The sequence below is a fragment of the Lycorma delicatula genome, chromosome 11 (assembly GCF_047948215.1).
Source record: "Lycorma delicatula isolate Av1 chromosome 11, ASM4794821v1, whole genome shotgun sequence".
Classification (NCBI taxonomy): Eukaryota; Metazoa; Arthropoda; class Insecta; order Hemiptera; family Fulgoridae; genus Lycorma; species Lycorma delicatula.
The window spans coordinates 6410816-6436541 of record NC_134465.1 but is presented as its reverse complement, the minus strand read 5'-3'; the positions used below and the strand labels follow the sequence as shown (position 1 = coordinate 6436541).

The 25726-nt window shown below is 32.7% G+C and overlaps 1 protein-coding gene across 2 annotated transcripts in view; it reads right to left on the bottom strand.

Moving 5' to 3' along the window:
- Positions 1 to 25726, bottom strand: part of LOC142332001 (uncharacterized) — a 279107-nt gene that overhangs the window by 230400 nt on the left and 22981 nt on the right. For both annotated transcript variants that reach the window (XM_075378056.1, XM_075378057.1), the window contains exons 7-13: positions 21401 to 21418; positions 18821 to 18865; positions 17368 to 17400; positions 16216 to 16242; positions 13223 to 13306; positions 9503 to 9526; positions 2538 to 2582 (exon numbers count right to left, since the gene is read on the bottom strand). In XM_075378056.1, the coding sequence (XP_075234171.1) occupies positions 2538 to 2582; positions 9503 to 9526; positions 13223 to 13306; positions 16216 to 16242; positions 17368 to 17400; positions 18821 to 18865; positions 21401 to 21418 (276 nt within the window). The remainder of the gene's footprint in view (positions 1 to 2537; positions 2583 to 9502; positions 9527 to 13222; positions 13307 to 16215; positions 16243 to 17367; positions 17401 to 18820; positions 18866 to 21400; positions 21419 to 25726) is intronic.

The window sequence follows — 25726 nt, the reverse complement described above, 5'->3', positions numbered from 1 at the left end:
TTAACTTGATGGATATTAATGCAGAATTTATGACTAATAACATATTACCAAAAAAATGTTTAATGAATTTTTTTGAAAAATAAAAAAAATATTCCGTAAACAATGTATTCTATCGTTGATTCAAATCAATAATCCAAATATTTCCAAATCCGTAGAAAAAATACAGTATGCAGCTCTCTATAATGGACATTAATGTACATTTACGAAGTTTACCACACACTCCAGGGCTCTTGTCGTACCTTACTTGGCGTTAACAAGATAATTGCATAATGTACTCTTACGTTTCTTTAGAAACCGTTGAAGAAAAAATTTATTCACTGCAAATTATTGTGAACCTAAATACCGGTAAGTTCTTTTCAGTAATTTTAAAACTGTTTATTAGTATAAGAAGGAATTTCACTTTATTATTATATCTTCGAGATTGGAGAATTTCATTATTTAAGTCATTTGGAGAGAGTTATTCAATTCTACACTCGCAGCCAGTTTAACGACTTATGAGACGTAGCATCATGAATTAAATGTTTTTTATGTAATTAAAAACGCCTTACATTTAATTGTTCTGCTATTAGTATTTCCAAGGCTAGTGAGGGGACTGTAAAAACACACAGTGTTATCGTTTAGTTACAAAAAACGCAACTAGGAAAAGTTTGATGAAATACAGCACGTTCGGAAAGTTGATGTGCGATTGAATTATGAAAGTGTAATGACGAAACTTTGTTAATTATTATTACTTTGTAGTTTTGTTTCGTTATTTTATAGAAACTGATATTAGAATAACTGGAATAGTTAATAAAAGGTGTTGAAAACAATCCTCCGTCAGTACAATGCTGCACACTATTCAATTAGTTTTCAAACACCTTAACTAGCTGATGTACTGGGGTGTCACGAACGTATGCCGTTATTGCGGTTTTTATTTTGTCAGTCGTGCGTAGTCTGTTGCGATACACCGGTTGTTTCGCTGCCCCCAATAGAAAGTAATCTAGGGTAGTCATCGGGCGATAAACTACTCAAAATGATTCGTTCATCAAAGACATCGTAAAAAGTCATGGACCTATTAGCTGTGGCGCAATCTTGTTGGAAACAACCGCGATTGATTTCCACTTCTGTTACTAACGAAATTCGTTAAAACTGCACAATAACGATCACTATTAACTGTATTTTCAAAAAAAATATTGGGTTTACAATGCGCGTTCACTCGCATCGACCCAGACTCCAACTTTCGCTTCACGTAAAGGTTGTTCGTGTAATTTATGGGGGTTTGTTGACCGCAGTCGAGTATTTTGCGAATTAATACGCCCTCCCAGATGAAACCACGCTTCATCTGTAAAAAACGTAATGTCGATGAATTATGGTCAATAAAATGTTAAAACCATTAATAATAATTTATTTAGTTTTGGAATGATCTGTAGTTTCAGTTCTTAAACGCGCATTACTTGGTAGGAAAAAAGTTTCGGTTCTTTTCTTACAGCTTTATGTGTTGCCGCACATAAAGCTGCTGTGCTAATGATATAGCTGTCGATATCTTGCTGCTGTCCTAAATTACGCATTAACTTTGATGGACTTTCGGTCATAGCATCCGAAATACCAAGCAGCTTCTGTTCGTTTAGTTTAGGTGGTCTTCCACTTCGATCAGCGTCGTCAACAGAGCCTGTTGCCCTAAAATTTTCGAAAAGAGTTCGAACTACATTGCGTTGAGGAACAGGAGTATTTGGAAACTTTTCAGAAAACTTGTGCTTCACTAAATATACTTGTGATCTTGTGTACTTGTCACCGTCATGAAAGACGTATTCAACGAGAAAAATTCGTTCCTCTCCCGAAAGAACCCCGTTACGTTTCTCGTAACTATTGATTCCGATAAACGAAACGAAGCGCATTCAATCGCAACTCAATAATTGACGTTTTGGTATATTACCGAGCAACGCCCAACGAACGTATAGGGCAACCAACCTGCCGCCGAAAGAAGAGAACGCACCACATAATTGTAAATCATACTACATAGCGACTTTCCAGACACACTCTGTATATAAAAAATTGAAATAATTACTATTTTGATTTGTATTTATTCTTATCCGATAAGATATATATATATATATATATATATTTATTTTATTAGCTATTAAAAATAATGTTCTCTATGCTTTGCTTTCATCCCATTTATGTGTTGGTCAGTTATCAGAATGAACATTTATGAACGCTGCTGTTAATTGAATCGATTCTGTAAAAGTTTCCGAATTTATATTAAAATGAAATTATATTTTTCTGTAAAATATAATTTTAACAATTTTCATTCGATTTAAAATATCCGGGTGCTGAAGAATCAATTAAATGTAATAACAATTAAATATCTAATCATTATTTATGTAAAAAAGTTAGAAGAAGAAAAAATAAATAAAATTCCTATCTGTTTGTATGATTAAATATCACAATAGGATTTCAATCTACATCTTTTACAAAACAAAAAAAAAATTATGCAAGTATTATTTTATATTAATATTTTGATTTTTTTTAAGGGTAAATCCTGATTGATTTATACTTACTGTTTTTTTGCCAAGGTTTTCGCTTGATTGGTAGTTAATGAATTGCTGAAAACAAAAAAAGAAAAAATTAATAAAACTAAATTATAATAATTAATAATTTAAAATAATGTTAATTTATAAATCAAATTTAGCCTATTAGGTACAAGTTATTTTTTATTTTACAATTTGGGTTTATAATTTTAAAAGCCGAGATTTTGATCACTATAAATTGGATTTAACTTCCTTTCAAAAGAGGAAAATGTTCTCAACTTAAACCGTATATACAAGATTTCGCACGAAGTTCTTCCCCCGGAACTTTCATACTCGTGAAAATAATGGTAAAAGTTCATACAAACATATGTCCTAAAATGTTTTGTTTGCGAGTTACTGCTGGAATTTCAGCTACTCCAGTGTAACGAGGTCGTACTGATATTTTTAGGACTTTAATCAAGGGAGAGAATTAGTGATTTCTTATGGTTTTTAACTTGAAAAATCGAATAGAATACGTCCCAGAAACCTATCTGCAGTAATTTTTTGAAAAATCTGGGGTGAAAACTTTGTTTTTTTATGTTTGACATATTTCTTAAATGAGTAATAGACTCATAGGCTTAACTTTTTAAGAAAAGTTGTAAAGAATCTAGATCTGAACAAAATGGTGTAAGATAAGTTGCATAAAACAAAGTAAAGTTAGAGAGATTGAAATATTATTTAGAAACCGTATATTACGGTTTACCAGAAAAGTATTAAAAAAAAATAAATTTAAAAATTGTTTGGTGATGTAAAAAATTTGTAAAAACAATATTTATTTTTAAAAATTGTTGTTAAAAAATTGAAAAAAAAACCTGGAATATTTAGGAAATTTCCAATTACCAGTTTTTTAAAACTGGAGATTTTAAAACAGGACGACCTCATTTCATCCGGGTAGCTGAAATCCGAGCGAAATATTTAACTAGCCGTTACTCGCAAACGAAGCGTTTCAGGAGATATGTTTATATGAACTTTTTTCATTACTTCCACAAGTAGAATAGGTTATGAAAGTCCTATGAGAACTTCTTGGGTAACTCTTTTTGTTTTTTTGTCTTCATTTTTTTTTAATCAGCGTATTCGTTACAGATGTTTATATTTTTATCAGGACAATTCCACATCGATTAATTTTTTCCCTCTATTAATCCTGTTGTAATTTTATTTTTCAAATAGGTTACGCGGAAAACATTTAAAAGAAAAATTACATCGTCTACAAAAACGATTTTAAAAATTTTCCATTTTTTTTTATGTCGTTTAATATTATTAGGGTCGTTATAGTGTAATATTAAATGTATTTTTGCTCGGAAATTAAATAAAATTATCAGTTAAAAAGAGTAAAATTATACTTATTTAATACGTTCAGTAAAAGTAACTGTATATGTCGATTGAATATGCAATTTTTATAAGGTAGAAGGCCTTAGCTCGAGCTTTGTAGTAGTCACCGTAGGTTTGTATGCGATATTTGGGCGTATGGCTTGAGGCCAGGCTGCGTTTCGGAACACATACGATAGAGGCATGTAAGAAAGCGGACAGGGTCACGGGACTAGTTGCAAGCCTACTATCCAACTTCAACGGTCCGAAACAAATCGGAGACAGCTTCTTATCGGCGTGGCCTGCTCCATACTCCTATTACGGTGCGGAGGTATGGGCGGGAGCTATGATGTTTGCCAGATACAGGGGCGCTGGAGGCGCATCACAGACGATGCTGCCTCCGTGTCATCTCTTCATATAGAACTGCAGCTTCTGAAGTCCTTGCGGGACTTCTCCCCGTGGACTTGGTAGAGGGGCAACAGAGGAGAAACTGAGAGATAAGGGCTCTCCCTCCTGAAGACAGAAGGCGACAGTATACTCTCATATCGGAGGAAATGATCGACGTCTGGCAACAGTGGAGCACCGTAGCGAAAAAGGACGTTGGACACACCGTATGATAGGTGCTGTCAGGCGTTGGATTAACAGGCGCCATGGCTCGTTAGATTACTGCCTCGCGCAGTTCCTAACGGGCAGTGATGGTTTTAGGTCCTATCTATTTCGGTTTGGCCTGGTTCACTCTTATGCGTGCTCGGTAGGACTACCCGCCATGAGTTCTTCAGGTGCATCAGGTACGACGTGGAAAGGAGGCATCATCTATGAAAGTACTACGCAGAGTGGTCATGTTTGGACCTGAAGATATTGAGGATATTCTCCTCCACTCTGAGAGACATTGGAAGGACGCTGCTGACTATAACAAGTCGATCGTGCAAAACCTAATGACCTGGGAAGAGTCACGTGCTGTAGGATTAGGCGTCATAGGTTCTCGGCTGAGTGACTTGGGGGTCACCTGGACACGATGAAACCGTAAACACTCTGTCTTCTTGTCTGGTGATCCCCTTTTTTTCTTTTATCGCTGGCTTTATGATTTACGTGTATTATGTTAATGCTGTTTATTTCTCTGTAGTTGTAGCATTCTATTGATTTGTATTAATTTTTGCTGCTGTATCTGATTGTATGTATCATTATGTTCACTTGTTAGATGTAACGAGGGTACCCGATATTGACTTTGATCATGTGTGTATTGATGCTGTAGGTCCTCGCTGCTTCCTGCTAAGTTCTTATTTTTTTGTACGGTCTAGGTGTATTATTATGATATTGTGTATTATATTGTTGATTTTATTATAATTATCGACGTTTATTTGTATATAGTCTATTGATTCTGCAGGTCTTCGCTGCTTCTGTTGTATGTATCTATCTTGTTCTATAAACTTAGGTGTATTATATGATGTAGTGTATTATATTGTAGCGTAGCAATTGTAGAGTACGTCTGTGTGTCCAGGCGATCTCCCCCTTCCTGAAGTAATTCTTTAAGGTGTACCAGGGAGGGTGGATAACCAGGGGGGGGGGGGAGTTAGTCGGTAGTGCTCAGGAATACATACGCACTTATTAACATCTTGTGGAACCTGTCGGCGAGCCCGACACTGCTTAGGCGCCCGTAAATGGGGTTCCTCCATAAAAGAAAAAGTTTCTATGCAAGTATTCTATTATCTTTATAAATATATTGAGTTTCTATGTCTTTTTCTTTAATGTAAATTATTTTTTTTTACACAGGTGTTTTTTTTCTTAGGCTTAATCTTACGTTAAATAATAGCAAGCATTCTGTGCGACGCTTACTAGGCAAGGAGAAGTTTTTTCTTATTGATTTTTATACTGAGAGCAGATTATATTATTTTAAATCACCACGGCACCGAAATACAATTCTGCTGATAGTTTTACTTCGTTCACCGCAGGGTGTGTCTGTTTAGTGGACATCATTACTTTCAGCGGGCAATTCTTACTGGTATTTAAAAACTTAAACTGTTTTTCTTGAAATTTTTACAATATATTAAGGAATGAAAAGAAAAAATCGACTTTGCCCTAAATCATGTTTAGAAGACTGAAATCTTAAGAACTGATATTCAAGAAACGGTTTAAGCCGATAAGGATGTTTATTTTTCCAAGATTCTTTATTACTGTACAACCTGTTTGTCGGGGTAGGTTTAGCTAATTTGCTCGTCTTTTTCCTTTATTAAATACGAAAAAAATCCGTTATTAAAATAATACTGAAGAGTCCGTAGTTCCCGTTTGATTAACTATTTGAGCGATATGCTGTTTTCTTTTATTAAATTATTTTATATAAGCGCTTTCCTACAACGTTTTAAATAGTTATGTAGAAGTACATATCCGTAACTAGATCTGGAAGCAGATACCCACCGGCTTGGTCTGGTAGTTAATGCTTCTTCCCAAATCAGCTGATTTAGATGTCGAAAGATTCATCGTTCAAGTCCTAGTAAAGCCAGTTATTTTTACACGGATTTGAATACTAGATCGTGGATACCGGTGTTCTTTGGCGGTTGGGTTTCAATTAACCACACATCTCAGGGATGGTCGAACTGAGAACGTACAAGACTACACTTCATTTACACTCATACATATCATCCTCTGAAGTATTATCTGAAAGATAATTATCGGAGGTTAAACCGGAAAAAGAAAGTTAAAGATCTGGAAGCAGATACCTTATCGAATTGCAAGTTCCTGTTATAAATACGACTTTTTTTCAATATCCTACACTACTAAAGGGCATTTGTATGCGTGTGTGTCTTAGCTTAGCACCAGAATGTATCCATTACTATCGAAAAATCCCGATTCGTTCGTATCAATTTCTAGACTTAAACGTCTAACTTAACTTTCGTTATATCGATTTTTATCGTTCAAAAAAATACATTTTTTTTTATTCAAGAAGTAAACAATTTTGGACACCTAATAATCTCATTCCGAGACGCTGCCCGCCCGGAGGGCGTGCCTACGCCACGCCTCTGGAAGTAGAGGAACTATAAAGGTACCTAATACTAAAATTTATCGACTGAAGTAAGAAATATTAATATGAAAGCAATTAAGTTGATCTTTAAGAAACATAATAATAGTTAATTAAATTGTAAAACATCGACTGTGCGGTGAAATGTATTAAAAAATAGACAATCAGGTGTTAGCCTACGTATTTGTTTTTTGATGATTAAGATATCGCATAGTTTTATTTTTATCTTTGATTATTTAATCGGTACTGTATTATCGTTTAATTAATTTCCTTATTGTTATTCGATTAGTTCTTTTAAATAATATATGATGTTTAACCTGTATTATTGATCAGCACATTCTACATCAGCTGTGAAAACAGATTGTTGATTCTGTTAAAATGTTAATGCAAACTAAGCTCGATTTCCATCGCCCACCTTTTTCTTTGACGGAGATTAAATTAAGGTGTAATTGTTTTTGTATGTTCTTCAGTTTAATTCGGCATCTGTTTTGTTGTATAAATTAATGTTCCGTTGTAAATAAATAAACGAATCTTTCTCTAATCTTATATGTTAGCCGATTACATTAAGCTTACTAAGTGAAACTGATCTTACCTATTCAATATCAGATTTAACATGTTTTACGATTCCTTTTACCATCCGATTTTTATTTCGTTGTATGAATTAAAGGAAGTATTGCGATCGTGAAATATTTCGGTTTTAAGATTTCAACGGAAATATCCATTTTGAACATCCCTGAATCCATTTGTAATAGTTTCGGCGTGACGTCTGTACGTCCATATGTATCTGGCATAACTAAAAAGAACCATTAGCGGTAGGATGTTGAAACTTTAGATTTAGGACTGTTGTAACATCTAGTTCTGCACCTCCTCTTTTTCAAAAAAGCCGAAAATCAAAATAAATCTGGATTTTGAACTTTTTCTTAACGGCAGTAATAAGCCCCTCATTGAGAACTTTTCAACGATATATCATAAGTAATACTTATTTTTCATCGGTTCCAGAGTTATAGCATAATGAAATATTTGGATCTTATTTTTCTGTATTATCGTGATTTAATATTGTCGTTTTAGTAATTTTAATCAGAAAATTTTATTTAGTTATCAAGTGAGTCACGATAAAAAAAAACGAGAGTTGGCTGCCATATCGGTTTAGGCGTACGTTTTACAATAACTCTTTTTGTCGACGGATTTTTACAATTAAGGTGTCGTTTTGTTAAAAAAAAAAAAAAAAATTAATTTTTGTAATACAACAAAATTTGATCAATCTAATAATTAATTGCTAAGATATTTAAGATTTAAAAATTTAAACGACCGACATTTTGAAATTTGTCAACTATGACTATCGTTATTTTTTTTCCTATTAGAAAATGTTAGTTTAAAATAAAGTACCAAATTGTATTGCGTTATTTCCAACCGATCTTGAAAAATATTTTTTTTCTTTTAAAACACAAAATGACGGACAGACAGAAAAATATGCGTTTTCGGACCTACGTTCATTTGACATTTTTTCTTCAGTATGTTAACTGGAATCACTTCCTAGAGTTTGGTCTCACCTTTAAAGTATATATACGAGGCGTGTGAGAAAAGTAATGAGACTGACTTTTTACTTACCAAATTTTTATTTCTTTCAAACAACAATATTATCCCCTTCAAAGTACTTCCCTGGGCAGCTATACACCGGGGGAGTCGTTCCCACTCCTGGTAGCAGCGCTGGAAGGCTTCAACAGGTAGGCCTTTCAACTGGTCGGTCACAGTCTTTTGAATGTTCTCCAGAGTTCCAAAATGCCGTCCTTTTAAGACACGTTTCAATTTCGGGAAAAGTAAAAATCACAAGGATTCAAATCAGATGAATAAGGGGGTTGAAGAACCGTAGGAATGCGTTTGAGGTCAAAAATTCCCTGATGGAAATGGTCTTTGACAAGGAGTATTGCCATGATGAAGCATCCACTTGTCTGCAATGTCTCGTCTCACGCCAATCTATCTTTTCCTGAGCCTTTCAAGGACACCTTTGTAAAACACTTGGTTGGCAGTTTTTCCTGGAGGAACAAATTCTTTACGCACGATACCTCTACTGTCAAAAAAGCAAATTAGCGTGGTTGTGATCTTTTATTTGCTCATTCGACATTTTTTCGGTCGAAGAGATAACGGAGTGTGCCACTGTTCGGTTTGCCGCTTTGTTTCAGGATCGTACTCAAATATCCAGGATTCATCACCTATGATCACACGATTGAAGCATTCTCGGTGATTGTCAATCCTCTCAAGAAGATCAACGCATACGTTTCTTCGATCGTCCTTCTGTTCCGTTGTGAGGTTTTTCGACACCGATTTCGCACAAACCTTTCGCACGTCCAAATCGTCTGTCAAAATTTTATGTACGGTGAATGCGTTTAAATTTAACTGTTCATTCATCATACTTATTCAGAACAACTTCACTGATGGCGCTGTCAAAAATAATGTGTTGGCTGAACGGAGTTTAGTCATATTAATCATATTTCATCTGTCATTCTTAATCTCATTAGTTTTCTCACACACATTGTATGTATATATATATATACACTTTACCAAATTATTGTATTTTATATATGTATTTTAAGATTAGTATTTCTTTATTTAAAAAATCAAAACATTTTAAATTACTTACCTGAATAGCATTTATCTTCCAGCTCTGTAAAATATGAAAATGAAACGGAAATTAGTTAAATATATTTTACTGTTAATACATAATCTTAATATAGTTTTTAAAAATAATGCAATTAATTATATTCCAAATAATTTAAAAACTTATCAGTTGGTCAAATGTCTGCAAAATGTCGCGTTTACACGATGAGTAAATATTTGAGGTTTGTAACCATAATATTATATCAATCCTGACTACATTAATTTTGGGCAAAATGTTGGTGTTGCATTTTTTTTATTTTTAAAGTTTAGACTCCAAAAGGTACAAGAAGAGCACACAGTAGATTTATGTTGATCAAGTTTTAACTCGAGTATTTTTGCGCGGTATCGTAATGAAAAAATGCGATCAAGTAATCAGGGTTATTTATTAAATATATAGAAAGATATTTTTTTTCGTTAGATTACAGACATCGTCGACCGCTTTGGTCTTTTTACTCGGTTGATTATTTTAGTGTATGAAAAATGCTATGTCTGACCGGGATTCGAACCCGGAACCTCTGGTTGTTTAATGTTAAAGGACATAATTTTAAAATATCAAATGGTTCTTTAATGCTGATAAATATGTAGATTATGGGTCTCTGAGATACAATAACCTTGCTAAATGTTAAATTTACCAATAACAGATATTTTTATTAATTATTTTTAAATAGCGGTGGAAATGAAAACAGGCACAATATTTGTTAGACTGCATAATTTTTGTGATCAACATTAACATTATCAGCCGTATTTCAGCCGTTTATCGAGTTATTTGAATCGATCAAGTGTCATCATTTTGTTAACGATAAAAAGATGTAAAATTTTATCTAATAAAATTATTATTTACGGATCTATTAACGATTAAAAAGATTTAATAAATGGCCGCCGTTTTGGAATTTTCAAATTTACGTATTTTGTTGAAGATATTATCGTGTATTGAATTTTATCAAAATATCTCAATCCTTATTTAAGATGTAGTTTTTATTAAAAAGAAAAATACAAAATGGTGGATTGAGGGGAAAATGAAACGAGTTAGGGTATTTATCCAAAAAAACATATGTTTTTATGTCCTGGATCACTCCTTTAATTTGACCAACGAATCCTGAAGTACTTTGTAAATATATCCACGAGTATAGACATGTTTAATTTAAAAGTCGGCTCATCGTTAATCCAACATCGAGTGGACTTAACAAACGTTAATGAACGATCAAGTTTATTATTTTTAAATAAGGAAATTAATTTTTGGATTTTTCTTGTTTGGCTTCAGCATTCAGAATGGTTTCAAAAATGTTTTTTTTTCTTCTTAAAATACCTGTTTATTGTTAACGAGATGAAATTCAGTAAAAATTATCCTTAGGTTTTCAGTGATCCAAGTCTGTAGTGAAACCTGATGTTTGATAGATCCAGTAAGATGGAAGAACTTTATAGTAAGGAAAAAATAGGTCAAAATTGACAACGATTCCTCCAACTGAGGTTTTAAACGACCAAACGATAATTAATTATTTTAGCACATTCAGTAGGAGTTAGTTCAGAAGTTTAACCCGATATAAAGAGTACGTTAAATTTCTATGGATGATGCTAAAGAACATTCCTTTGTCGGTTAAATTTCTTCAAATTGTCGTGAGAAAATCTAATTATTTACGCCTGAATATCGTCGAACCTGCTTTCTTTTCATTTATAATAAACTTAAAGATGTGTCTAGGCATAATTTTCTTGTTACAAACACGTATTTTTAAAATCTTATTTATATTTTAAATATCGAATTATTCAGAGTGCAACCTCGTACAGTAATCAATTTCTTTGCTCTTTGACAAATGAAACGTACATATATGCAAGCAAGTATCTTTTCCTGGTTCTATAACACCAGTCGATAACTTCTTACCTCCTATAGTTCCATCTTGGACTAATAGAGACAAACACGATTGTGTTTCTCTTACAACTCTCTGACGCACGGCTTATACACTCATACACACACAATTTAAAATATTTATCGTTTTATTTAAATATAATATTTTTTTAAATTTAAATCGATGATTCTAACTAAAGCGCGCGTGTATACCGTATTTAATTCGCGCAGGTGTGGCGGTACTAGCGGCGACGGTCGTAACTAACTAAACTAATGTAATTTCACTTGCATAGAACAAACTTAGCTTGTACGGTCGGCAGCTGGAGTAGCCGCGAGCCTTAACGCACTAGGTATCGAGTCAACCGGGCGATCGACTTCTACAGCCGGCTAGACCGAGTTACTTTTTTACGCTGTATTATTCATTTATTTAATTCTACCGCTCACCTGTGACATCACAACATAGCACACGACTACAACAGTATTTTTTTGGCGACGTCGAAAAACTTTATTTTTGCAAATATTGTTATTTTTTTTAATTTCCAACAAATGTACTTAAGATAAATATGAACTTAATCGGGCGAAATCTTGAGATACTGAGGGTGATCTTGCTCTACAAGCTCACCCTCTTGACCTTTTGAGTACCTTATTGACCAAATTGAACTTTTAAGTACCTTATTAAATCACAAAACTTTATATTTCACCTTAAATTATCGCATCTGTTTTAAATTAAAAAACTATAGTTAATCTTGTGAGCCTGTTTTAGTTCAATTAGAAGCTATTGGTACACATTGTTGTAGGTCAACAGAATTATTATATAATTCATAAGCTATGATTAATTTGTAACTCTGTTGTATATTGTACTGTTTATCTTAAAAAGTCTATTCTTATATTTGGAAAATAAATTATTATCATTACTACTATTTTATGTGGAAAAATTAATGGCATCAATGCCTCGCATATAGAAATAATCCGATGGAGTTTGGTCAAAATCGGTCCAGTAGTTCTGAAAATATAAGGTGAATTTTAGAGGCCAACACTGAACACAAATAGAAACATTAAAATCCGGAAAATTTTCATCCAGTGTTTTTGGATTCCGTAGGTGTCAAAACGTCAAGGTCCTGTAAAAACGGCATAATATGCCTAAATCGGACCGATTTCAATACTTTCCCTACTAGAATAAAGCGCTATCTAGAAGGGAAAATAAAAACGGGAATGAAATATTAGTCCAGTTTTACGTTTACATACATATTTTGGCGGGATAATTACGAACAGAATAATGAATATATTCACATACATTTGCCGGTTCAGAAGTAAGTTATCATTTAACCAGCGGCGTCCAGTCAGCGGATTGTTGTAACAAATAATTTCCAACACCCCCTAAAGTAATTTTAATATTTGAGGTAATGCTCAATTGCAAATTTAATGTTCTCGTTTTAACTTCATTAATGAAACCATAATCTGTAGAGAAATTTAGCTCAATTTTTTTATTTGCATCTTTTAACATTCAGAAGTTATAACGTTGTTTGTGAAATGAACCGATCCCAATATAATAAATTATCATTATTTATTCTTATAAATTTAAAAAACTTTTCGAAATCTTGTTATAAAATCCTTTTTAACAAGAAAATAAGGTTCGTTTTATAGAGCCTTATGATACGTTGGCGGTACTATTGTTAAGAAATAGTGAACGGTAATGTACTGATATATTGCACATAAACTGGCTTTAACCTTACTTCTGAAATGAGGTAATATATATATATATACATAAATTATAAATATACATATTATATACATAAAATTATATATATATATATAAACTGATGTTTTATTTAATATCACTTATAAAAAAATCCAATAACTTACCTTTTTCACTGCAATTTCTTTTTCTCCAATTTTGTATCTTTTCTTTGCTAATTCGCATACTTTAAGTTTCGAATTTGAGTTTTTCTGAAATTAAAAAAAAAAAATTCTATATTTACTTAAAATCTTTAATAAGAGTAAATAAAGATATATTGAAGTTAAAGAAAGTTGTGAAACATATAAAATTTAAAATTAAAATACCCAAAATAAGCTGGTTGTTTTAGAAATAATGTGAGAACAGCAAAACCTACTTTAACGAAATTTTAGAAAGGAAATCAATACCTTTAATGGGTATAATGGTACGCAGCAATGGGTGAATAGATTTTAAAGCATCAAAATTTAAGAACGAATTGAAAAAGTATTGTTTTTAACGAACTTCAAAAGAAGGAGCTTCTCAACCTCATATATATATATATGAAAATTAATGTTTGTCCCTTATGCATTTCTGTACCGTTCATCCGATTGCGATGAAACTTTCGTGAGTTGTACGCACACCCGCGAAGGTTTCTGAATTAGTTTGGACCAGCTAGGTGGCGCTGGGGGATCGAGATATTACGGAAAATTGTATCAATTTATAGTCCGATTTGGCTCATATTCAGAATATATATACTAGTTACGTGAAAAGAAAAATTTCACAAGAACCCTCACACGCTCAACGTTTTCGTCAGATTTTAAAGTCGAAGGTCTTCCTGAGCGAGGTTGCTCTCAACGTGTTCTCAGCCTTCCAAAAATGGTTTGTGCCTTACTTGATTGAACAAGGTCGCTCTAAATTCCGAAGCTCCATTTTCGTAACGCACAACTTCACTGATGGCGTTGTCAAAAATAACGTGTCTGCTGAACGGAGTTGAAACTCGTACTGAGCATGTGGCAACGCTGTGTCTACCGGTCTAGCACAGACCGGTAGACACAGCGTTGCCACATCGCTCGCAGTGTTTCTAATCTCATTACTTTTCTCACACACCTCGTAGGCACTAAAATCTTCCTTTAAATTAAATTTTAGTTTCTTTTTTAATTATTTTTTCCTATATCGATTCTTTAACTGTCATTATTGTTTTTCCCACATTAAGGATTCCGGTTCAGTAGTTTTGTTATAACGACTAGATTTTGTGTTAAAAGAAAGGTATTTTTTGGTATATCTACGTTTCGTTAACCGTTAGACTAGTTCCATTATATTTTATTTCATTTCTGAGTTGGATTTTTTCAGGGAGTGACAGTGTATTATTTCTCCGGAATATTTAATTTTTCAAATATTTTAATTTTACCGCCGTTAGTTTTTAGAGCTTTCGGTTTATTTTTAATATTCGTCATGCATTCTGTTTTTTCTCATAATAGAAAATTTTAAATCCCGTTTTTTTCTGCGATGATGTATAATAAATACGTATATTTTTTGTCAAACACTGTCCCATATCATTTTCCGGTGAAGGTTTTCATCTTCATGATCCTTATAGAAAAGATTTTTAAAATTTAGCAAGGTCTTTGACCTTAAATTTCTCCAAGATCTGGGGATCTTGGAAAAAATGATGGCCGAAAAATTCCCGTAGCGTATCATTAGCGGTTTGACACGTTGCTTTATCCCGCTTGAACCGACTTTCTCGTTCGTGTAAACCTAACACGGCGATAAACTGTTTAATTAAGTCGCGATAAAGCAAGCCGTCTATAGATTTTATCAAAAGATAGAGGCTCTATTACTACACGACGCCGGGAGATGGCACACCCAACACCTATTTTACGTGCATTTAGTGGTCGTTCGTGAAACGCGTGGGATTTTCAGAGCTCCATATTCGGCGGTTTTGGCTATTAATGCAGCCGTCTGAGTGAAACCGTGCTTCATCGCTGAAATAAACACGATCCAAAATTTCAGTACCGTTGTCATTAACAAGAGAGCGAAACCGACGACCGCACTAAAAACCTTTTCCGTGGTCTATTTCATTCTGTTCTTCGACGATATAGGTGCTATAAGCATGCGATTGAAATTTTTTAGTCGCCGTGAAAGCTGGAGATAGTGAAAACCCAACCTGTGAAGGGGCGAGCGAGTCGAGCGTTCTTTTACAAATTCCGGACTTTTTACTGTTCAGTGACGGTCGACCTGTGCCTTTCCGATCGTGTACACTCCCAGTCTCACGAAATTTATTAAACGCGGTATTATCGACTTATTAGGAACTGAAGAATTGGAAAATTTTATACGAAACTTGACTTTCACTCGTTCGTAAAATTTATACGCGCAATAAATCTCAATAATAACAGTTAACACAATGGAGAGGAATTTTTACTGGTATAGCACTACCGCGTAAGAAGGATATTTCAACTGTTACACCTGCCAACCAAAATACACTTAGAGAAAAAAATAGTTACCCGTACTTTTATAAGTGGAGATGATAAAGGGGCTTACAATAACGTAAAAAAAAATAAATGCGTAAGCGGAGGTGGTGGAGGGGATGAAAAAAAATTTTCCAATACAAAAGTTGTAGTACATGTAAACATCTACAACTTTTGTAGAGCACACTTTTTAACATAATACCAAAATTTCCGTGAAAAATGCGAAAATCTTATTTCCGTTTTTTATTTTTCATTTCCGCGTAAATAATTTAATTTTGACGTAACTCAATGAAAGTATACCTTTATGCGTCTTAAATAACCACAAATTTTCTTGATGTCAACTTTCGTCGGAAATTCCAATAATACCATTTTTCATCCCTTTTCAACCCCGCAAATCAACCCTCCACCTCCCTGCTCGCGTATTTATTACGAACGGGCCTTGTACAGTGTTGCCGACTGATATAAAGGTAGAAATAAAATATATCTATGCGTGACTTGTACATACTTAATCTTAGGGTTGCGTCCTTTTTCAAACATTCGTTATTATTAAAATAAAATTAGTCGATGCGTATCTAATCGGATTCCGAACCTATTCGTTCTCACATCGATTAATATTTTACATTAGAAATAGATAAAAATTATTTAATAATTATATATTAATTATGTTTATTAATGCTTACCACATGTTTAGAAATACTTTTGAAAGCCTGTGAACAAAAATATTATTATTAGTAAGTATTTAACATTTAAATAAATAATAAATAATTTCTGCGTGCTTTTTTAAATCCTTTACTTATTTCTATCATAAATTTTCCTTCAAACCGGTTTTTTTCCATACGGGTATCAATTGATGATTGTTATTCGTATTTTAAATAGAATAAAACCGACTTAAAATCTATCTATATTAAAATTTAGAAAAAAATAGGTTTTCAGTTATTTTTTTAAATTCGTTGTAGAAAGGGCCGGATTAAATAGTAACAAATTTATGATATTTTTGACAAAAAAAATTTATGTACTTTTAAAAGTAGCGTACATATTAATAGAATATCGTTTTATTATAGTCCTATTTATTCGCTGTTACTCGTAATTACACCTCTCGTTCACGACGAATCTACAGTAGTCGCAATGTGATATTTTATTTATAAACATTTTTCGTTTTAATTAAGGTATCATCGTTTTAAAATAGCAGAAATTTATATTAAAAAAAGTATACAAATCGCATTACGGTGTACAGGTTAAATTATATATAAATGAAAAGGAATTGCTTGAATACATTTTCTTCGATCGCATCTTTTTTCACTATTTTAAAAACGATTAAACAGATATAACTGAATAAGTATTATTATTTTTTTTTTTTTTAAATGGACAGCAAAGACAAGATAAGAGGTGTTTTTAATATTTTAGTATTTTGAAGATATGAACTTTATTATTAAACGAGTAGATTCTGTTTTTATTTTATTGTTAAACTGACAGCTGTCGAAGATTATTTGTAATTTATTAATTCAGAATGGATTTTTCAATATCTTCAGTTTTATTAAAATACAGTTTTCTTTACTATTGTTGTACATTGCATTATTACAAGTTATTGTGGTAATTATCGTGATTTTTTTTTGTGTATCTGCTTGAATTCGATATAATGCGTGTAGCACCGGTACATACAAATAAATCGCTAAATTTTTGGGGAGTTTTTTTATTTTTGCTACAACTTATAAAAGTCTAATTTTTTTTAAACGTTTGAAAGATTGAAAACTATATCAACATTTTAAAGTTTTTTTCTATAAGTGAAGTTTAATAGAATTTTTAGTACTTAAAAAATTAATAGTAATAATTACCAAAGCCAAAAGACGAGGTTTTGATGTAGCAATCTGAAAAATAAATAAAATATAATTATTATGAGGTTCAAATAACCGAGAGTTCAGTCGTTAGAGAAACCCTAATAAAAACCTGGAGGGATTCCCAAAGTGTGCGCTGCGGCCTCTTCGCAGGGGCGCCGCGAATTATTGTAAAAGCTTCATAATTAATTGAACCAAGACATCTGTAATTATTAATTTAATGCTAATAAAGTAAAAAATAATGAAGATACACGATTTTTATTTATTTTTATCTCTTAGGAATAGTCGTACTTTGAAATTGGTGTTGGGCGCCACGAAAAATTTTAATTTAAAAAGAGTGCCGGGACTCGGAAAAATTTTGGGAACCTCTGGCCTAGATAATAAAACAAAGAACTCATCGGACATATATTAGCAATTACTCGCTCCAAAATAAAGGTCTGAAGGAAAATTTCAAAACCGTTCGAGATAATGAAGCTCGGAGTATGACAAGATATGGACCTTCATCTTCCTTTTTAATTTTGTACTGAAAAGTTATTAGAGCGCGGAGAAAAAAATTAAAGAACACAAGATTAGTGAAAAAATCAGACTCTCATATAAGGAAAACAGCTTAACTGTTTACCGTTCGCACGTGATCTAATAACTATATATCAGACTGAAGAAACTGCGACGAAAGAAATTACCTTAGTAAAAGAAAAAGCAGAAAATGTAGGACTGCAAATAATGGCGTATGGGAAAACTACATTTCTGAAAAGGAAACCGTCGGATCAAGAATCGACAAAATGAAGCTACCCTACCGCCATCGATGAACGATGTCGATAAACGCTAAAATAAAACTGCGCTACAGTCGTTCGTCCAGAAGCTCTGATTGTCGGACATTTAATAAGAAACTTCTAATTGATAAAGTATAGAAAAAGAAGAAACTATTCAGGAAGATCCTAAGGCCTGTCAAAGACGAAGAAGAATACCGAAGAATACGTAACGATGAACTGTACATTCATACGTAGAAAATATCGGATGTAATCGTAAAATATAGAATCGTCTTCTACGTTCACCTACGAAGAATCAATTCTAACAGGCTACTTACACCGATTTTACTCTAAAAAACAATAACGGCTAGATTAGAAGACTGAAAAGACATGGAAGAACTGAAAATAATATCAAAGAACGTTAGATTTTGAGAAGAAAATTGCCAAAGGTTTCCAGGAAAAACAAAAACTATGAAAGAAGTGTACATGAACAAAAGAATGAAGATACATTTTTTGTTTTTTAAATTTAAAAGAAAAAAGTTAACTAGTTTTAAATGAAAATAAGATTTCAAACTTAAATATAAATCTGAGCAAAATTTTACTATGCTTTTCAAATCACGATATTAAAACACTATTTCAACGTTATTTAGGTTAATTTTTTTTGTATTTTACACAAAATAATAAATAATTAATAAAAAATATATTACCGATAGACAGTGACTTTTAACTTTTGAAATTTCTGTACAGCTTCCCTGAAAAAAATAAAAAAAACATCATTAATTCATTTATTCGTATATATATATTTTTTAATTTTTATTACAAATATTTATAATACCCTATAATTTAGCGGAGATTACCGTGTCAGATGCACTGAGTCACACAGTTACATGGAATCTACATTCATAAGATTTCTTTATAAGTGTAACTAAATTAAAATATAATGTAACATTTTATAGTTTATCGTATTATTATAAAATTGTTTCATCGCGTGTAATTGCGTAAAATATTTTATTTTAAAATTAATATTTTATTCTCTCTTCATTGTTAGCAGATCTAAGAATTGTTAATAAATCTATTTTCTACGCTATTTTTGGGTTTCAAATAAAAAAATTAAGGTATCAGTTTATTTTTTCCAATTTTTTTCTATTTCTTCAAGTATATAAAGAAAAAGGTAGCTGTGAAAATAAATGAGAATCTCACAGATCGCTTAGAATTTGGCAGAGGATTGAGGCAAGGTTGCTTATCACAAATACTTTTCACCCTTTATGTCGATGAATTGTTGAAAGAAATATTGGATGACCAAAAAGGAATAAGCATAAGCGGATGAAATATAAATTGACAGATTTTCTGACGATCTGCTGATGTAGCTAAATATATTACCGTAGAGCTACACACAAGTAATTTTTTTTTTAAAAATAATACCTTTATGATTTTTAAGATCATTTTATTTGATATTAGCAGATTTATTTTCTTTATGAATGCTCTTCTAGTTTGTGTTAGTCTGATTTTAATCTCTACCGTGTTTTTTTATTCTTCCTTTTACTATTCTCGTTCATTCTTTTGTAATAATTTACTTTCTTAGCAAAATTCTGTAACTTTTGTTATATTATCATGTACTCTTATCTCAAAATTAATTCTTCATTGTCCTTTTTTTCGTCATATTTCATTAAATTTATTTTTAATTTAATTTGTATTTAAAGAAATCTTTTTCGTACATTATTTCATACCCCCTCAGAGACTAGAATCAATTCTAATTTTTTTCTTCCAAAAAGAATACAGGTGTTCCCTAAGTTTCCATACGTAGGAAAAATAAACAGTATTCCTATGTACCGAAACTTATGGAATACGTATTTTTCAGCAGGGAAGGACATGCATGGAAATGTGTTCTCAAACCAAAAGTAGTCATGTAAACCATACATAAAAAAAAATGGTTTTCATAAAAAGATGTTTATTTTTCTATGTACGGAAATCTACGGGTCTCCCGTAGATTTAATATATCATTGGTAAATCTCAATATTTATATTTTTTCCTCCATAATTTATTTTATTTCACTTTCTCTGATATTTATTTTCCAGTTCTTACATTTTGGGATTGCTTCTGTATATACAAATCGAAAAGCAACAGGTATAGGCAACATCCTTGTCTCACGTATTTCTTTATCAGAGTTTACCCGTCTTCATCTCTTTTAATTTGCTATAATATTTTAAATAAATTTTCTTTAAAATTTTTAAGGAAAAAATTTGATTCATTTTACTGAATCAAACGACTTTTCGAAATCAGTAAATACCATATAGGTAAAAAAAAACAACTAAAAAAACAAAAAAAAAACACCACTATTTTAAAATATAATTATACAATCTATGTGAGAAGAACAGCTAGTTGTATCTTCTAATTATAAATTAAAAAATGCTACAAAAATCTAATAGATTATAGTCAAAAGTTTTAATTTATAATTTTTATTATTTTTTTCTATTAAATTCAAGTAATAATTTATAAGTAGCAAATAAATAAGTCATAATATCAGTCTAAAGTAATGATAAACTATGGGAAAAGTAGAAATAGTCAAAGAATTCATATGTATAAGGTGAACTTATACAGAAAAATTAGCTGTACGAAATGCAGTTACAAACTGAAAAAGCGTAGGAAATTATCACATATAAAATTAAAAATGTTCTTAAAACACTTGAAATCAGACATTATAATACATAATAAGAACAGAGAGTTTTTATAGTTGCGAATGCTTAACCGTGAATCCAAATATGGAAAATATAAAAAAGAAGGAAAGAAAAGAATAATTACAAAAATATTAGGTAGAATAAATCATAGAAACACATTAAAACTTAGACAACAATGAAATATATCAAAATATACAAAAAAATAACGAATATAATGAAAAAAAAAACAAAGATTAAATGTTCTTAGACATTGTCAGAATGAATAAAAAAAAAGGTTAACAAAGCAAATATTTGATTGTTTCTATAATAAAAAAGTAAAAATAGAGAAAAATATGGTAAAAATAAAGATACATTTAAAAGCAAAATTGTGATGTTAGAAAGTTTCCAAGAGTAATAGACCGACATGAAAATCCGAAAATGAAATGGTCGTAGGAACGTAAAAAACAGTCATGCCGAAGGAATAAAAGGAACTGGGAAAAGACAAAACTGGAAATAAGAAAGAAGTGAAGTAAGTTGGATTGTAGTACTAAATTAGTTGAAATCGAAAAGAAAAAAAATTAAAAATCTGTTTTGAAAATTAATACTGTTTTAAAAAATCTGTATAAAACTCACGGTATATCCGGTTGCAGCCTGGAAAAGAAAATTTAATTTGATTTAATAAAATAATTTCATACATTTTGTAACCTAATAAAGAGTTTACTAACATTAAAATTACAAAGAATTTTGTTTTTTCAGTAGTAAAATACATGAGGTTATCTCTGAAGTAAAGACCGTTCATTGAAAAAAAAAATGTATTTTGAGAACTTATAAATATTTTTTATTTCTCTTAAACCGCATACCTTACACTACTTCTCTATATAATCGCCACATGAATTAAGACATTTATATTTGCGATATCGTCGTCGTATTCTTGCCGTCAATCCATTTAGCCACTGATTAACAGCATTTTTAAGTTCATCGTCACCCTCGAATCGTTTTCCACTCAGAAATTCTTTCTGTTTCCCAAAGAAATGGTAATCAGAAGGAGCGAAGTCCGGACTATATGGTGGGTGATCGTAAATTTCCCACCTAACTGTTCTCAGTAAATCACGTGTCGGACCTGTAACATGTGCAGCAGGATGACGCCGTCGGTCAGCCGCCCACGTCGCCGATTTTGATTGGCGCGCCGTAACTTACGTAGAGTTTCGCAGTAGGCTTCTGCATTTATAATCGTTCCACGTGACATGAAATCATCAGCGGTATGCCAAAACCAAACAAAAGTCTGTGGCCATCAGTTGCATCCAAATGGCTGTGAACCTTTGTCTTTCTGATTGGTGATTGAGGGTGACGCCATTCACTTGACTGCCGTTTTCTCTCTTGTGTGTAATACGAAACCCGTGTTTCTTTGCCGGTAACGATTGAATTAAGGAACTCATCACCTTTTTCTGTGTAGCGCATCAAAAATTCCAAAGCAGATCCCATTCGGATTTTTTTGTGACGTTCGTTAAGACGTGCACAAACCTTTCTGAAGACTAAATGTTCATGAACAATGCGACAAATAACGGCTCTTAAAACAGCAGGAAAAAGAAGGGCCACGTCGGAAATGATTGAACGTCGATCTTTTCTGATTACAACATCGACACGTTTCAAGAAGTCCTCGGTAATTATCGGGAACCTCCCCGAACTTCCTTCATCGTCCACATTAATTCTGTTATTTCTAAACCTTTCACACCATTTTCGGAAGTTTCTTTCGTTCATTACATTATCACCGTACTCGGCAACCAACTGCCTATGAAATTCAGCCGGCTTAATATTTTGATGGTTTAAAAAACGTATGACTCCACGTATTTCACAGTCGCCGGCAACATTGATTTTCCTATTCATTTTATAACGTAATAACTCCCACGTAATCGAAGATATTACAACGCGACAACTTACAGACAACAATGCAGTTTGTAAATTATTAGCGTGGCCGTGAACGACACAGGTTCGCCAACCTTAAGGGAGGGATATTTCCCAGCGGTCTTTACTTTAGAAATATCCCTCGTATATTCATTCATAAAATTAGAATAAAGAATAATTACAAAAAAAAAAATTTAATTTTCTTATTATATTATTTTGTTTCTCTTTATCTTTTACAGTTAATTATTCTTAATTAAGAATAGTTGCTTATAGCTACGTAATAAATAAGCATAAATTTAATTAAATCGGGCAGTAAATATTATTCAGTTTCAAGTTCTTATTACTGAGATTCATTGATAGTGTTCTGCCATTTTGGCAAGTACTGTCACGGCTGCTGCTCTCCACCTTATACTATCCTTTGCTAAACTCTTTGTTTTAGTATATTTTCTCTTTTCCATAACCCCTTTCATAATTTGAAATCAATCCCTTCCTCTTCCTTTCCTTCCAAGTCTTCTACCGCATTCACTAATAACACGTTCTCTCATACAGTGTCCTAGCCGGTTCCTTTTCCTTTATTCAATCGCGTTTAGTATTTTCCTGTTTTCTCCGGTTCTCCTTAACACTTCATCATTTGTTACACGGTCTTGCCATCTGATATTTATCGTTCTGCGCCACTCCCGCATCTCAAACGCCTAAATTCGTTTTCTATTTGCCTTTCTCATAGTCCACGTTTCAGCTCCATAGAACATCACACTCCAAATAGAACGTTTCATTATTCTCTTTCGTAACGCAAAATTTATCTTTTCCACACAGCAGTCTTCCCTTCTTATTAAATTCCCGGTTACTTCTTGATATTCTTATTTTAATTTCTACCTTCCAAGTCAGTTCATCGGTTATAAAACTTCCTACGTACTGAAATTTCTTCACCCGCTTTAAAAATACCTTTCTTATATTAATCTTAATCTTCTCCTCGTTTCCACCTAATGACATATGTTTTCTCTTCTTTTTGTTTATTCTCATATGCCGTGACTTTCGTTAGCTTCATCTAAGTCATCGATCATTTCATTTACTTTACTTGGACTTTCCTTCAGTACCGCCATATCATCAGCAAAACGTATACATTCTATTCTTTTTCCCGCAATCTTTATTCCTCTTTTCCCATTCTGCAGTACAGGGGAAAAGAATGGAAAATTCCTCTGAGATAGTGTTCTTAATTGAATTGTATGACGATCCGATTAAAAGTAACTTAAAAAGGATTTAAACGTGGGAACTTAATATTAATACTAGGCTATTTAAATATTACCAAGTTTTAACTCCTTACTTCTAACTTAGACCATCAAATTCAAGTTTTTAAAAAAATATCCTTGAATTTCTATAAATGTATAAATATTCTGATTTTTTTAAAAAACTATTTCTTGTATTATTATAAAAGAAATATATTCATTAGTATGGATATTACTAATTTTTATTTCATTTGTTTTTTCTTATACTCTCTCGCAGGCTGAAGTTTTTGAAGGATATCAGCAGTAGGTACTCCTACAGTGCCTTTCAAAATTTTAGATATTATTTTTTTAAGTTTCTGTACTCTTTTTCAAATTTTTTTCGAACGGTAAACGATTATACGCGAAGTAATAGTAGGGCCGTATCGAAACTTCACGGCCTGACATACAGGTGAGTGCGACTAAATATCTTTGATATTTGTCAAGTATATATGGCTGATCACCAGCCGATTAAGGCTCCAAGCGCTTTAATACGGTGGACAGGTACTTGCTGGCATTCAGCGACCTAGGCGTGGTAGCGAATTGTTGTCTCGACGAAATGAATTTTAATTTACGGATGTCATATATGTTTTTAGTAGTTGACGGGGTACGCCTACCCGTTTTAGTAAATATATGACAAGCGAGCGGTCGGGACACGTAAGCCGGTGGTGTATACCACCGCGCTTAGTCCGCTCACACTGTTAGGTAAGATCTAGGAGCTGTTGAGAGTACCGGTCGCTAAACTGTTCGAGGCTCAGTAGCCGTTTGTGGCGCAGACATTTGGTGGTACGCTTTAGGTCGACCGAACGGGGTGGTGGTGGGAGAAACACCGAGCAAATAACCGATTTGTCAAGTATCGCGGTTGAAAGAGGCCATACGAAGGCGTTAGTAGGTTGTGTAAATACACTGACGGAAACGTCTGCCGAGGAATTTGAATCGGTTGCATCCTAACAGATGCCAAACCGATGACCATGTTGTGTCGACAAGTTTAGAGGGTCTAAAACATGACCTCCGGCATGGGCTGTACCGGAACGAAAGGGGTGCGACGACCGGGATTTGTCACAAGGCGGGTGTCTTCCCCTTCGGGAGTAAGGATTTTTTAATGACTTTTTAAATTTATTTTATTAACGTTATTATGATTTTTAATGACCTGCTGCGAAGTTTCAGACGCGACCTTGTTTATTTGTACTTAGATGTTTGTGGCGATCGAGTAAAGCAAATAATTTTTAACATTTTCTGAAAAATGCATAAGTTCGATCGAGAGATCGAACTTACTTTATAAGAATAAAGTACTTCGTTTTAAAAGATTTAACCCCGACTGACATACAAAAAGAGTTAGGTTCGATCGTAAAGGATTCTTCCACTTCGTTTTCGTTGATATTAAACTTGATCGTGTATTTACTTAAAACGATGAAATCGCCATAAAAATACATAAACGATTTCCGACTAAACTGTGCGAGCTTACTGAAATTTAAAACATATCGGTAGATCGTGTCTACCATATTTTAAACGATTTTTTTTTTTTACATGAAAAGCTTTCCGTCGGATAGGTGCCGCGTTTGTTAACCCGTTTCTGAAAATGAATTTTCTAACGCTTTTTAAGGTCGTTTAGAAAATTTTAAACGCATTTCCACAGAATTTTTTCGACTTCTTATAACAATAAATGAAATACAGATTCATCGTTATCCGCCAGCGATCCAAACATCGGGTTGGAGCGAGTGAAAATACGCCAAAGTAAGCGAAAACGGTTCCATCGGCAGAAAAAATCACCGCTACGAATTTCTTAGAAATTTCGTGC